Below are 14576 nucleotides of genomic sequence, written 5' to 3'. Positions count from 1 at the left end.
AACACAGAAAACTAGGATTAGGCAGGCTCTTATGGTCATGATCGAAAGGAAGTGTGAAGAATCCATTGCATTCTGCTGGTAGGAGTTGGGCTTTCCACCCAATTTTACAGCATGGTCGTTGATAGTACATAACTCAACATCATGTCACAGAGAACAGACATACATGATCGAACAAAATATTCAAAAAACGTGTGTAAACATTTGAATTAATATACGATAAACACTAGCGCCGCCACACCAACCTATCCCAACTATCCGTCAAATCCATTCCGGAACCGGTTCGAAATCCTGAATGGATTCAGTATGGAATCTTGCTCAAAGAAAACAACCGATTCCGACACTATCGGTTGATGTATTTGAGCTGTAATTCATGCTGGAAGCACAGACTAACAGACATAACACTATGAGGGAATTCCCTCAAAAAACATCGATCCGACAATTTTCCTAGAACACTAGCTCCACCTTTTATTCACAGTCCCAAACACTCATATACTGGTGGGTTACCCCTCAGGTTTGCGAACAATTTTTCACTAGTGATCTATCCCCCATATGCTTGTTCATATGTCAGTGGCGCCATAATTTCAAATGTGGCCACAGTCCCAACTACAAATATATTTAAAATGACCGTTAAAGCGGGCGAAGCTTTGTTTTTGAGTGTTATGTCTGTTAGTCTGTGCTGGAAGTCCGAACCAGTTACGGACTAGTTTGACTGGGTAGAGGAATAACCGCTGTCAATTCAGGCTAACTCAGCCACAAAAAACATGACGACAGTAGCGCAACTGGCTTGGATATCCCAACTACCTTCGAAGCCGTTAGAGATTTTACACAAGTTGAATGCTGAAGATGGACGTCTGTTCTCTGTGATCATGTTTTACCGCCGACGCCGCGAATTAAAATGCACACTACATTTTCAATGTCACCGTGGTCGTGTCCTGCACACAACCCTTTCATTTTTTCCGGCTCACAGCGAGAATTTTCTTTTACGTTTCTTTTTTTCTTGCGGATTTCACACTTTTTATTTCTAACATTCACATCAAATACAAATTTGTATTTGTTCACATGTAGATGGCGCGGCAGTAGAATTTTTTTTCTCCTGCTCGTTAGACCGAAGTTGGCCATTATCACACGGTTAAATAAAACAACCTGCAGAAAAGTTGTTTTAACTTACTTTTGAGTTGTGCTTCGCTTTCGCACTTATTAGTGTTGTCAAAAACAAAAAGAGAGATTCGACTCAGTCGAGGTCTTCCGTGGAGGAAGGTACTTTTGAGTTGTTTGGGTTGAACTCAAAATTAGGTAAATTCAATTTAAATTTGAGTATAAAAAACCTATCAATGAGTTGTAATTTTTGCCGTGGTTAAATGGAAACTATCTTCAACACGGTTTACCTAATTTTAAGTTCCCCCACCATACCACGAGATTGAGTCAAAGGAACTCAATTTTAGGTAGTTTTTCGTTTCCGTGCAGGTAGTTTGATCGGGAGCGTCAACGATGTCAACAAATCCAAGTGTCATCTTAATTTCCCGATTCTTTCCAGGTATCTTTTCATACCAATATTTTTTCTAATTTATTGTTTTATTGGTTACGAAAATCTGTCAGTACAGGACTGTATATCAGGTCAAGGATATAAGTTTAGGAAATCACATCGCATTCTGACATAATAAAATTTATATTTTTAGATCCGGTTTCAACTGAAACACAAACTTCTAGGAAAATATTCCAGCATGCCGAACGTATGCTGTGCTTGTGGAGCAACCAAACCTGTAGCTAGCGATAACACGATCCATTTCTACCGTTTCCCAAAAAGTCCTGAACGATCCTATGCATGGCTCAAGCAGTTGAATTTAATTGATGTAAAGGTGAGCCTAAATCATTCACTGGTCTGTAGTCGACACTTCAGCGATGAACAGTACGAACTCAATTCAGCAGATTCGGCGAAGAGTAAGTTAATTTTTGTTATTTAGTATTATATATTAATTGTTGATACTGTTATTTTAAAGGATCTGTTGGCCGACGTTTAAAAAGTGATGCCTGCCCAGATGTCCGTGTTATTCAACTAGAAGATGAGTTTTTAAGCATTGATAAAAGTTGCATCAAAAAAGTTATGGTATGAAAAATTAGAAGTTTTGCATGTCTGTACTACTACGGCCAATATTTTTGATGTTTTATTCAGGCGCCTCCCATTGAAACGAATACGCCTGCGACAGCATCCCCGAAGAGGAATGTAGAGTTTCGATATCTAGGTGATATCAATGAAGAACGGTTAGATTGTTCAAAAGAGGTTCAAGATGCGTTCAGGGTACTCAAGAAAAGTATTCAAGACACTAAGGCGAAAATGAATAGCTGTACTGCTCGTAATGCTCGCTTATTGAAGCAAAACCTACTTCTGAAGGAAACCATTAAGCGAACTCATGGCGATGATTGTGTTTCCGGGGATATTGTGGAGGAAGTGGGTACTTGTTCATAACTTATTGGAAAATAGACAATTATTTTTTATTTTTATCTTCTGAGCAGCTTTTCGAAAAGGATTTAAAGGAGGAGCAATTAAAACCCATTGCAGACAGATTTGAGTACAAACCGAAAGTGAGTGGCCCAACGAAAAAATTAACACTAGATTGGCTTGGAAAAATTAGCTGTCGGCTGTGTTTGGGTACAAAAAGCGGCACCCAACAGAGGTCAGCATTCGGTTCATTTGCAGGAGAAAACTTTTTGTCCGATGTAATTTGGGTTTGTTTTGGAGTTGTCATCAAAGAGGATGATTTCTGCACGGAGGTCTGTGAACAGTGTTTAGTTAAGGTAGACCTAACCTGGCGGATGTTTAAAACCGTGCAATCTAACTCGCAAGCTTTAGATGTTTTCTTCCGGTGAGTGAAAGTCGCCTAATTTTACAAGTTTTTAATTTTACACATTACAGTTCATTAAAAAATGAGACTAAGCCGGTGATAGTTGAAGCAAAACCAGCGCCAAAGAAACCACCGATTTCCAAGATAGCATCAAAAGTGACTACAAAAAAATCGAGGCGCAAATTGGCATCAAAATTGACTACGGCAGAGGGTGAAAACTCAGATCAGGATGGTGATGACTCACTAGATTCTAGCAGACGGATGAGTATAGAATTCGAGACTAAGCCTGCTATAGCGGAAACAAAAGCGAGTTCTAAGATGGCATCAAGGTCAACTACAGCAGAATCGGAAGACTCAGACCAGGATATAGATGACTCACTGGGTTCTTGTAGCCGTATGAGCATAGAATCCGAACCGTTCGATAGTTCTAACGGTGATGACGACAGTTACAGTTTGCCGGAACATCCATTCTTTACTGACTTTTCCACCTCAGTATACTTATGTCACCTGTGCCCGCTCCAATTCGAGAAAGCCCAACCATTACATTTCCATCTGAGCGCCGCTCATCCAGTCGAAGACGAAAACACGCTCTGCCACTACTGTTGCAAGTTTATTCATCAGAATGCGCTGAGGAAACATCTTAAGTCCCATGAAGACCCCAAACCAGTTTGCGAGGTTTGTGCTCAGTGCTTTTCGAACGAAGCAAATCTTCGTCGCCATATGTTGATTCACACCAACGAGAAACCGTACGCTTGTATGCAATGCGAAGCCGCCTTCAACCAGTCGACGTTGTTAAAGTTGCACGTTCGAAAGGTTCATCTGGGAATTAAATTATCGTATGCGAAAAAACCTGGCAAGACTCGTAAACCGAAGAAGTTGCCGAAGAAGGATAAATCTAATATCATCGAGATTAGTGATTAATTCACTTGACACTAATGATACACAAGGTTAAATAAAAACATTAACCTGAGAGAAACAGAAATTATTGTCGCGGAATTTCGAAGAAATGTTCTGCGTTCATTTACGTGATGCATAATGTCGAGCATATATTTAGTTCTAGTCAAAAATCCAACTGACAACTTACCTTTGAATCTCAATGGCTCGATTTCCATCCGTGTTCCTTCTGTTTGTGCTTGTGAAACGAACTGGGATCCACAAAACGCCGGCTACAGTACTCACACTGGTACGGCTTTTCTCCGGTGTGCAGCCTTAAATGAACCTTGAGCGTTGGTTTCCGCTTGAAACTGAAATGGTAGCAAAGCTAGATAACTTTCTAAGATTCTGGTGTAAAAATCAGAGCTTCTTTACCTCTTGTGACAGTATTCGCAGGTGAACTGTTTCGTATCGCTGTGAACAACCTGCATATGCCGATCGTAGGTACTTTTGTACGTGAAATCCTAGATAAAGATTTTTAGATAGGTTTCAAATACTAATAAACTATTTGGACAACATACCTTATTGCAGTCTAGGCAGTGATACTCCTTTATTCCGCGATGGATATTCTCGTGATCGCGCAGTCCCAGCTTCTTGTTGAAAACTCGACCACAAAAGGAGCAGAAAAATTGCGGCTGTTTACCCTGGTGTGTATTGTAGTCGTGCTTGAGCAGCTTCGCCTCCGAGGTGAACTTTTTGTCACATTTGAGACATTGATGGAATTCCACACCCGCGTCGGCATGTTCTGATTCAACGTGAGCCAACAGTTCCTTGTTAAATTTGAATACTCTCGAACAAATCATACAATCATTGCGCTCTACTGCCGGAATCTTCCGTTGCTTCATTTCATTACTCTTTTTGTGAACTAGCCGGTGGACTCTTGCTGCTAGTAGATCAGTGAATTTTCGCGGACAAATATCGCATCTATACAGCTGTAGCTGAAAGTTGCCATGCTCACGTTCAAAGTGTTGCGCTAAGCGACAATTTTTACCGAAATCTTCATTACACATTCCACATGCCTGTGGAATAAAGCGACCCTGATTGCGACGGCTACCGATCATTGTATTGATTCCAAACATCCGTGACGATTTGCTAGCCTTGCATTCGTGCTCTTTCAAATCATGCAGGAACTTGAAATGACTAGAACACTGCGGACACTTGTAACCGAGGCAAGATTCTTGATGCGTCAACAAATCATCTTCCTGTCCGAAAAGAGATTCACAGAAAAGACAACCAAAGGGGTAATCGTGCGTTCGGTAGTGATGGTTGATAGCCAATAGATCTTCCATCCCTATCAGACATCTGTCACAATAGTAGGGCGACAACGTGCTGTGCATTTCCTTCAAATGAACATTGAGCAATTTCTCAATGCCGGTAAATTCTTTGCATATAAAGCATGTGAGCATTTTCAGATTGGATAATTTTTCATCATCGCTTGAATAGTCGGGATCCTGGAAGGAGTTATCACCTTCCTCGTGATCTTCATCTATTTCTCCACCACTGCTAGAATAGACGAGTTCCGACTCGAGTACTTCTGGCGTTCCTCTATCGAGTTCATCTTCCTGTACTGGTTCCTCTGAAATAACAATACCCATCTCATCATCCACTGCTTCTATAGGCAATACAGTTACAATCTCGATTGCTTCTTTTGTTTCATCTAAAAGGGGTATTCCTTGCGATGATCGCTTTAGCCTTAAATACAAACAGGATATTACCAATTTGTTATTTATCTAAAATTTGTTGCTACTCACTCCAGAAAGGAACGGAACAATTTATCCGAATTTCGAAATTCAGAGGAAATGTTGTACATTAGTTTAGCTTTCATCGCACATTCGTTGCACACATTAGTGTAGTCTTCTGAGTTGCTTATCTGAACAAAAAGAATCACTAATCAGTAACTTCATAGCATAGAATAGCTTATCGGATCGGAACAAACCTGAATACCAAGAAGATCCTGCAGAAGCTCGACAATTTCAGCTAAACTCAACCGTTCGTAGATGGGAAATGTTGGTGAATTAGCCGACAGGCATAGCCGGCAACTCTCCGGAACTATGTCCATTGGTTTATGCAATGAATTTTGCGATTTTGCAGCAGAATAAAATCTAAAATCCCAGAAGGCGTCACTTGGATGTTGAAAAGATGCTGTTTTGGTAGCTTTTGACGTTTCCATTACTTTTATTTTTTCTTAAACGCCCCTGCAGCAAAAGGTTTATCGAGTTTATCGCGAGCTGGGATGCCAGATGTGAAGACCTGGGACGGGACCTGCGGATTCGAGATGCATTATAGTATAGGTGTTCACATTTGTCATGTTTGAGTGTGTTGGTTTGTTACTAGTGAAATTAATCATGGCGGCCCAGGACCGCGAAGCACATAATCAACAAATCGACCAATCGAAACGAAGCTTGTAAGCACGTGGTAAAAATAAGTATGGCGTCCGGGACCGCAAAAGAGCAAATGTTTACATCACTAACCAATCAGAATGAAGTATGGGACCACGTGCTTCTGTTTTCTTCTTCGTTTCTTCTTGTTTGCCCGAAAAAAGTGACAGCTGATGCACACATAGAAAAAAATGTGTACACCTGTATACACCTCGCTGCGGATTCGTGTTTTCTTATTCTTTCTTTTTGTTTGTTATATCTTACTTCTTCGATTCACACACACTAATACTTGGTGTAGTTCAAGAAATGACATGACTTTTTTAAAGAACAAACAAGAATTGAATTTTCAAATTTATTTTGTGAATCCATTATCATGAAGTGCAAGGTCAAAAATTGCGGTCGTAGTAAAGCGAAAAATCCGGAGATGACTTCACCATTTTCCGGTGAATCCCGATTTGTGAGAACAGTGAGAGAAGTTCACAAGAATTAACGATCTCGAAATTAATGAAAGCACTATCATCTCCACTACCATTATTGATCTAATGATTAATTTATTGAAATATTTGAAAAAAAAGTTAGCATTTATTTAATTTCAAATAGAATACTCCCCATATTAATCACTCTGAGGACAGCCGGTTCAATCTGACATTTGCGTGCTGGATCAATTTGACAAGCGTTTTTTTTCTTTCCGCAGGTCCCGTCCCAGGTGAAGACATGTTTTCAGCTTGCTTTTAATTTTTAGGGCATCACCTGAAGCGAATTTTATCGAAAGATAGATCCTCGCTAGGATCCTCGTGAATGCACATGATCAAACAAAAGACATAAAACGTTCATATTTTTAGTTTGGATTATTAATTACTATTCTTTGGGCTAAGGATGTCATTCATGATGTCAGGTGATTCGCATTTAATGCTAAAAGTTCCTGACTCCTGCGATGCAGAAGACAAAGAGTTAAGTAGCCGGGAAACTCTAAGCTTGCTCATAAGACCCTATTCCACGCTTTTCTAAACTTTCTTATTTCAAATCCTAGCTCTTCCATGAGTTCTATGGCTCTTAATATTGAAAAATATGTCACACCTTAGGTTTCTTTTTTATGCGAATTTTTAAAATTATGCGTTTTTTATGCGGATTTTCAAAGTTATGCGTTTTTTATGCGGGTTTCCAAAGTTATGCGGATTTTTTATGCGGTACGTATCCCCCGCGTAAAAAAAACTTCAGTGTATTTAGGTTTTCGGGACCGTTGATTCTGACGTCGAAAATGTAAAATGCAAATTGGTCGATCCAAAATGGCGACTGTGTTGGCTAAATTTTGTTTTTTTTTTTTAATTTTGGCTTAAACCGTCTTACCGGTAACGTTTTTGGGGTCGCTTAAACCGTCTTACCGGTAACGTTTTGGGGTCGCTGATTCGAATTTTTACGTCGAAAATGTAAAATTCAAAATGGCGACTGTGTTGGCTAAATTTTATGTTTTTTTATATTGGCTTAAAACGTCTGACAAGGGGGTTTTCATGGTCGCTGATTCTGATTCTGACACCAGAATCGTGTAATCAGCGACTCCAAAAACTCTCATAAATCGAGTTTTACGCTCATTGTAACAAAATTCGCAAATTTCGAAAAAATTGCCATTGTGTAGCCGCCATTTTGAATTTTCAAATTCTGTTATCAGAATCGTAATCAGAGATCTCAAAAACCACATAATCTATTTTTATGCTAGTTCAGTTGGTTCAGTAGTTATCCCTGTCTCTCAGAATCTTTTATAGACGAACTTAATAATGAACTCCATTTTTGCATATCTTTATAATTTTTTTTTCGAAAAATTCAACAAAAAATGTATTATTTAGTTTAATGTTTGAGATACTCGTAAAAGTTTTTTTAGATCTCTAGGACTTTTAGTTCGAACACAGCAGAATATATAAAACGAAACTTTCGAGTTTTAATTGTGTATAACCACAGATAACAGACGTTTAGGCTAGAACAAAATTTCTTCAAAAACCTGTGTAAACTTTCAAATTGATATACGTTGAATATCCGTGTTTCACTATTGCCATCTGCGCAACTGTTTGCTACACGTGTTTGACAGCTGCATTCTAACTGCATTGTAGTGATCACTGCGACATCTGCAAACGTTTGCCAAACATGTTTCAGACGTCTGATTTATTCGGAATTTCAGTAGCGGGTATTTACACACGATTCAAATCGAGCCTAAACGTCTGTTATCTGTGGTATAACTAATAAGTAATTAACAAATTCACATAATTTTTGTGCTAGTTGTACTCCTTGCATCCCTAAGAGTTGATTAAAAGAATGAATTCATTCATCAACGCGCTAACTAGAAATCCAAGAAACATTTAGAAGAAGTAGGTGGGACGTATACGTCCCACTGAGTTGTAAAGGGTTAAGTACATTGCAGTCAACCAATCGAGCGCAATGAGAATCTACCTGTGATGGGATTTATTTTTCACCGTCGCTTAAATTGTAGAGCAGGTTTAACGATGCGGTATATACTCAAGTTTTTTTACGCGGGGGATACAGGCCGCGTAAATTTCAAAATCCGCGCAAATTTCAAAAACCCCTTAAACAAATACCGCTCATAAAAAACCTGAGTGTACTTGATTTAAAAGTTAACTGTCGGTGAAAAAATTGGTCGTCGAACTTGACATCGGATAATAAATATTTCACATATATCAAAGATGATAAAGCACAAGATATCCCACTGTCGAATTCCACGAACAAACCTTCGACAACATCATTTTGGTGATTCCAACACCATCTTTCGAGTTCGAGATAGGAGAACAATGAAATCCATTTTTACTTGATCGGAACTAAATTCGGAAAGTACACATGAGGCTTGCGATTGCGAGAATCATAATGTAATCAACAATATCTCGAATATTATATTCATGTTTTGTTGAGTGCAGAAATTATAATTTCCAATTACTACTTTTTTTGAGGAATATATTGTTCTAATGAAGCAAATTATAATGCTTTTACTTTGGAGAACTGTTTGTATCGTCCATGAAATCTCCGAGCACATCGTTTATAGCAATTTCTAAATGAAATTAAATCTAAAAAGGCCAAGTAGCTATTAAAGTGCTACAGATTTTGGAGGGAGCATATAATAATGGAAAGATTTCGACGTGTGGATCTTTTAGGATTTGACCGAACACTTTATTATTTTAAAAAAATAATGCGCACCCCGGCAGACTGACTAAGCCATGGATCTCTTCAATCTGTATTGGCAGCCGCACGATGCAAACGAGAACCGAAGTACTTTTCAAACCGATATTTTCAGTATACGTTTTCGAGTTGCTACCCGTCATTCTTACCGCATAACTATTGCGCTTTAGAAGGACGTGTCCCTTTCTCTTTGATGATTTCGTTTTATCTGCCATTCTCTTCGTTCTCATGTCGGTACGAACTGAACGACATTCTCAAATGCGCCGTGTGCATTGAAGCGAAGAACAGAAAAAAGGCAGCTCCCGCATATGCGCGCGCCTTGCGATACTCTACAGTAGTGTGGGTGTGTGAAAGGGGCAGATGATTAGTTCTATGTGAAGTCGTTCGATGGCGTTACTGAACTGAAGACTGAATTTTATCAAAGTGAACAGGATCTGCATATATGTCATCAATTCAATCAGGGGCCATGCATAAATGACGTAGCATTTTGGGGGGTAGGGGGTATACTGAATTTGTGACGAAGTGTGACGTGGGAGAGGGTAGGGGCAGAAGTTGTGCGACGTAGCATTAAGTTCAAATTTTTTAAGGGCATTAAAACCCATTGATTAGAGGAAACAATTTAATGTTCCTCCACTCCAAAGAGAAATAAATTTAAATTCCCCCAAGGTACTTTTCACGCGGTTTTTTATGTGGTAAATTTTACGATTCCCGGAATTGCAACCTCGCAAAAAACGAAACATTTTGCATGCGGATTCAACTTGCTACATTAGATAGCTTATGTTGCCAACTAGTTACTGGTAGCTGAAGTAAATTTTCTCTTCGAATTCAACCGTTTAGGTGAACGTATGCTTCTCAGAATCATCGTAGCTGCAGAACTTTTAACTGAGATAACTTCTCTTCATGCTCAATGAAAAAAACAAAACTATCAACACTATATTTGTCATGAAATGGGCTTATTATGCACGCATTTTGCTGTTATAATGAAAATGTTGTTGGCGTCAAACATGTTGTAAGGACATGTATTTAAAGAATTTAAAAAAACATGTAATTTTTTTCATTCCCCGGCCGCGTTGCGAACGGAGGGGAGGACGGAGGGGGGAGTGTAGGGAAATACTACGTAATTCACAAGAGGGAGGTTAGAGTTTTGTGACCAAATGCTACGAAGGTGGAGGGAGGGTTCAAAAACCGCAAAAAAGCTGCGTCATTTGTGTACGGCCCCTCACAGAGATTTCCCAGTGAGCAAATTTTCTAGCAGAGACCGCTCTGCTAGATTTCTGTGTAAGTCTTGGTTTGGCAGCCCTGTAAAATTTCTGCGCGTATCCTGTCGGGTTAGTTGAGGTAGGGCGAACTCGGTTTCGCTCGCGTTTTCCAGCAAATTTTGACAGGAACCGAGCAAAATCCTAGCATAACTCGGACATAAACTGTGCAAAGATCCTGGCAATTCCTACCTGGTAGAATTTAGCACGAATCGAGCAAAACATCTGACAAAGATGTGGCAGGAAGCGTGCAGAGATCTTGACTTGACCGTACACGGTTAAAAAAGAGCACCCATTTATTAGTTCCAATAGTACTCAGTTTCTGGTTCTATTCCAGCTCTCACGAATTGGGTACTTTTTCGAATAAGACACTGGGTCAAATATTGCCCATCTCATTATTCGAATACAGCAAGGAAAATGGGTAAAATAATACTCATAAATGGTTGAAAAACACTTAGTGGTTTTAGAATTTCGCAGAGTCGACAATTTTGGGTTGTATCTCGACAAGCACTGACTGTAGTCTAAGGACAGTAAGGTAAGTGTAAATGTTGTTTACATTTTTCATTCGCTTACCTCTGTATTCTTTCTAGCCCTAAAATGAACTTCAAGATGTTCTTCTTTGTGAGATTTGCTCGACTAGAACGACACAGTTCCCGAAATAGAGTACACCATGAAGGCATACGGTAGCAGTGCTGCTATAATGAACTTGTGTCCTATTTTAATATAATAATAAATCATTTCTATCGAGCGTGATTTCTCATTTATTAAAATCCTAATAAATTTTTCCAATAATTTTTATTTTTCTGAGTTTTTTAAATGGGTATATTTTTACTCATTTTCAGTTTCTTTCAATATATAAAATTGGGTATAAAATTACCCAGCTTTTGACGTAATCCAATTTTACTCATTTTTGGGTATGGTATGTTTACCCAAATAATGAGTTTTCCCAGTTTTGTCGGAGATGGGTAGTATAAAACTCATTATTGGGTACATTTTTTTAACCGTGTACATTTCTGACTGGATTCTGGATAAAAGTAAGCAGCATCGGTTAGTTTAACCCAGGAGGGTGTCACTCCTGTCATCCGCTATTGAGATATACAGACTTTGACAGTAGTCAACATATGTGGGCCTAGCCGGCTCTAGGCCCATGTCGCCCGTGCAATAGCATTGGGTTGTTTTGATTTCAACAAAGGCAGATGTTGGCTAGGACAAAATGGCTGCCTAGCAGGGACCTGGTTTAACCGCTTCTGTCAGAAACGGTTGTTGCATTTGAGCGAATTCGTTGCCAGAATTCTCGAACAAATCGCGCAAAATGCTCGCAGAAACTCTGCCAGCATCAATTTCGCTTAGCTCAACTTTTGCAAACTTTCTGCTTGCCGCGCTGACCGGGATTCAATTGAGAACACGCAACTTAAATTTAGAATAGTTTTGAATGAGCGTGCATATCCGCTGGCAACATTGTTCCCGGTTTGTTTTGTTTTGATTGTTCGTTCTATACAGTAGAATGTTGTGATGTGAATCAATTAAAAACTCACATAGTAATATTAGATATTATGTTATAGAAACCCATTATTGAAGTGAGAAAACTACCCACACTTCGTATCAAAAATGGTAAGAAAATTTTGAAAGCATTTTATTTAATATGATTACAAGTTAAGGTACCGTAGTTACGCGTGAGAATGGGCAAGAAAAAAATGTAATCACGCCCACAATATAGATAGAAATTGATCTCTTATTGTAAAGTATGCATTTAAATGCTGCCTTCATAGCTATCTAGAAAATAATAGATGTTTACTTTCAACTAAGAATGAATGAGCTTGTAACCATTCCCACCTCCTTTAGAGTGGGTGACAGTGGACCAAATCAATTGAAATTTTGACAAATTAATTTTTTTGTATTTGTATTTGTTTATTAACAATATTACGGTAACCTGTCGACATATGCCTTAACTCAGGTCAAGGAAGCAAGATTTTAGATTGTACATGTAGATTATTGTTTACTGGGTTGAAAAATAAATCAGATGAATAACTAAATTTTAAGAAAAAGTAGGGGTTTAAGCTAATATTAGTTCAAGTAAGTATACAGACTTTAAGCTGAGTTTTTCAGTGCTGTTTTAAAGGATGATAGAGTTGGTTTCTGCTTAATTTCTAACGGTAAGCTATTCCAATAAGAGGCTCCGTATATTAGTAGGCTTTTGCCGCTCGACGTTCTATGTGTTGGTATGGTGTTCGTTCCTGATGCCCTCGTTGCATGTGTTCCAAGATGTAATTAGGTTGATCGCCGTAGAATGCTTGCCTCATGAAGCTACCTATTCGTAGTTGGTAGTTGAACGGTAGGTCGTGCCCCATTACCGAGTTTCGAACAGCTACTGTAGAATCTCGACGACGGAGGCTGAAAACAAAGCGAACGGCGGACTTATAGCATCGATGTAGTTGCTCTTTGAGGCTGGCAGCGAGTCCGGGGTAGTAGACAACGTCAGCGTAGGTGAAAATAGGTACCACTACTGCTTGCACCAGCTTTCTTCTTGTCGTCAGGGAAAGCACAGTAGCAAACTTGCGAAGCGTACGAAGGGTGTTGTACACTTTCATTGTCACACTATTCACTTGGTGAGACCATGATAATTTGTGGTCGAGCTTTAATCCTAAATTCGTCACCATATTTGAAAGTGGTACTGTTTCTCCGCAGGACGAAATGTTGATTTGTGGAACCGTTTCTGCTTTACAAAATACTATTGCTTGTGTTTTTTTCGGGTTAGGAGATAAGCGGTTCATTCTGGCCCACGTAGCTATTGCTTCGAGATCATCGTTGATATACTGGACAAGGACGTCAATGTCGGCTGCTGGACCAGATACGTACACTTGTGGGTCGTCCGCGTAGAGGTGGTAGTTGCATCTGAGGAACAACGGCAAGCTGTTGATGTATAAACTGAAGAGCAGTGCGCTTAAACAAGAGCCTTGTGGTGTACCGTCTAGGACATGACGGTCGCTTGATATTCTATCACCTAAGCGCACTGACTGTTTTCTGTGTGCGAGAAAGGATGATATTAAGTTGCAGGCGGCTTGAGAAAAGTGGAACTCATCGCGGAGTTTTGTTTCTAAAATGCGATGATCCACACAGTTGAAGGCCAGCGAGAAGTCGACCAGCACCATGACGGTGCATTGGTTGCTGCCGAACCCGGCGTAAATGTCGTGAACGACTTTCATTAAAGCAGTGGTCGTGCTATATCCTTTTCGGTATCCAGATTGATACTTTGCTAACAGCGGAGCGTTCGGATTATCGAGATGATCTGTGATTTGCGCAAGTAGAATTTTTTCTAGAACTTTCGATAATGCTGGCAGGACGCTTATTGGTCGAAAGTCCTTAGGTTCGGTGGGGTTTGATAGCTTCGGGATCGGAGTAATTAAAACTTTCTTCCAATTTGAGGGGAAAGATCTGGTATCTATGATCGAATTGAATAAGTGAGAGAGGGCTGGGAGGATGAAAGGGCATAGCTGTTTGATGAATGAGATCGGGATTTCGTTAGAACCTGTAGCGTTGGTACCTATTTCATGAATCTTTCGGCAAATTTCATCAATATTAGTGTGGCGGAAGTTGAAATCGGGTTCTCCGTGGTGAACTGCCGTGCGGTGGGATGGTTCATTAGGCGTCCTGTGATGGCCTGCAGGTTGTAATTGTCTGTGTCCAACGCTGAAGAAGTTGTTCAATTCCTCAGCATTGATTTCTTCAACAGGTGTGTTATTTCTCGCATTGTTATGGATCCCCTCCCTTCTCAAGTTGCACCATAACTTTTTTGCAGGCAGATTGTGGTCGAAGTGTAGCTCGGCGTAACTCTTCTTAGCTGTAAAGATTAGGGAGTTGGCTCTGTCTCTCGTTCTGGTGTATTCTTGCCACTGGTTATCCCCACGCATCCTGTTCGGGTTTCGGGAGTATAAGGTATACGCTAAATTCCTGAGTTTCACAGCTCTTCTGATTTCTTCTGAAATCCAAGGTGT

General features: G+C 39.7%; 3 protein-coding genes across 4 annotated transcripts in view; 2 read left to right on the top strand and 1 right to left on the bottom strand.

Moving 5' to 3' along the window:
- Positions 1 to 1463: 1463 nt before the first annotated feature.
- Positions 1464 to 3894, top strand: LOC131683985 (putative zinc finger protein 286B). 2 transcript variants are annotated; one of them, XM_058966420.1, is made up of 6 exons: positions 1464 to 1534; positions 1677 to 1938; positions 1998 to 2104; positions 2171 to 2446; positions 2512 to 2861; positions 2912 to 3894. In XM_058966420.1, the coding sequence occupies exons 2-6, from the start codon at positions 1722 to 1724 to the stop codon at positions 3759 to 3761; spliced, it is 1800 nt and encodes a 599-aa protein (XP_058822403.1). In that variant the 5' UTR covers positions 1464 to 1534; positions 1677 to 1721; the 3' UTR covers positions 3762 to 3894. The 2 variants fall into 2 exon arrangements, with proteins under 2 accessions (XP_058822403.1, XP_058822402.1); XM_058966419.1 differs by having other exon boundaries at positions 1482 to 1614.
- On the bottom strand, positions 3861 to 5985 carry LOC131683986 (zinc finger protein 491-like). The gene is made up of 5 exons (XM_058966422.1): positions 5710 to 5985; positions 5525 to 5643; positions 4295 to 5465; positions 4149 to 4237; positions 3861 to 4084 (listed from the first exon to the last, which is right to left on the bottom strand). Exons 1-5 carry the CDS (start codon positions 5941 to 5943, stop codon positions 3934 to 3936), a joined length of 1764 nt encoding a protein of 587 aa, XP_058822405.1. The 5' UTR covers positions 5944 to 5985; the 3' UTR covers positions 3861 to 3933.
- A 6058-nt stretch (positions 5986 to 12043) lies between these two features.
- Positions 12044 to 14576, top strand: part of LOC131683982 (COMM domain-containing protein 4) — a 41462-nt gene continuing 38929 nt past the window's right edge. Inside the window, exon 1 of the mRNA XM_058966414.1 lies at positions 12044 to 12195. Coding sequence (XP_058822397.1) covers positions 12193 to 12195 — 3 coding nt within the window. The 5' untranslated portion in view covers positions 12044 to 12192. The remainder of the gene's footprint in view (positions 12196 to 14576) is intronic.

The sequence above is a fragment of the Topomyia yanbarensis genome, chromosome 2 (assembly GCF_030247195.1).
Source record: "Topomyia yanbarensis strain Yona2022 chromosome 2, ASM3024719v1, whole genome shotgun sequence".
NCBI classification, from domain to species: domain Eukaryota; kingdom Metazoa; phylum Arthropoda; class Insecta; order Diptera; family Culicidae; genus Topomyia; species Topomyia yanbarensis.
The sequence above is the reverse complement of the archived record's forward strand: the minus strand, read 5'-3'. Positions and strand labels throughout refer to the sequence as shown.

Coding starts and splice junctions, on each gene's coding strand:
- LOC131683986 (XM_058966422.1), bottom strand. CDS start 5,943: ATGGAAACGTCAAAAGCTACCAAAACAGCATCTTTTCAACATCCAAGT. Junction 5,644..5,709: donor AGGATCTTCTTGGTATTCAG/GTTTGTTCCGAT, acceptor CTTTTTGTTCAG/ATAAGCAACTCAGAAGACTA. Junction 5,466..5,524: donor TTGTTCCGTTCCTTTCTGGA/GTGAGTAGCAAC, acceptor TTTGTATTTAAG/GCTAAAGCGATCATCGCAAG.
- LOC131683985 (XM_058966420.1), top strand. CDS start 1,722: ATGCCGAACGTATGCTGTGCTTGTGGAGCAACCAAACCTGTAGCTAGC. Junction 1,939..1,997: donor TTCAGCAGATTCGGCGAAGA/GTAAGTTAATTT, acceptor GTTATTTTAAAG/GATCTGTTGGCCGACGTTTA. Junction 2,862..2,911: donor GCTTTAGATGTTTTCTTCCG/GTGAGTGAAAGT, acceptor TACACATTACAG/TTCATTAAAAAATGAGACTA.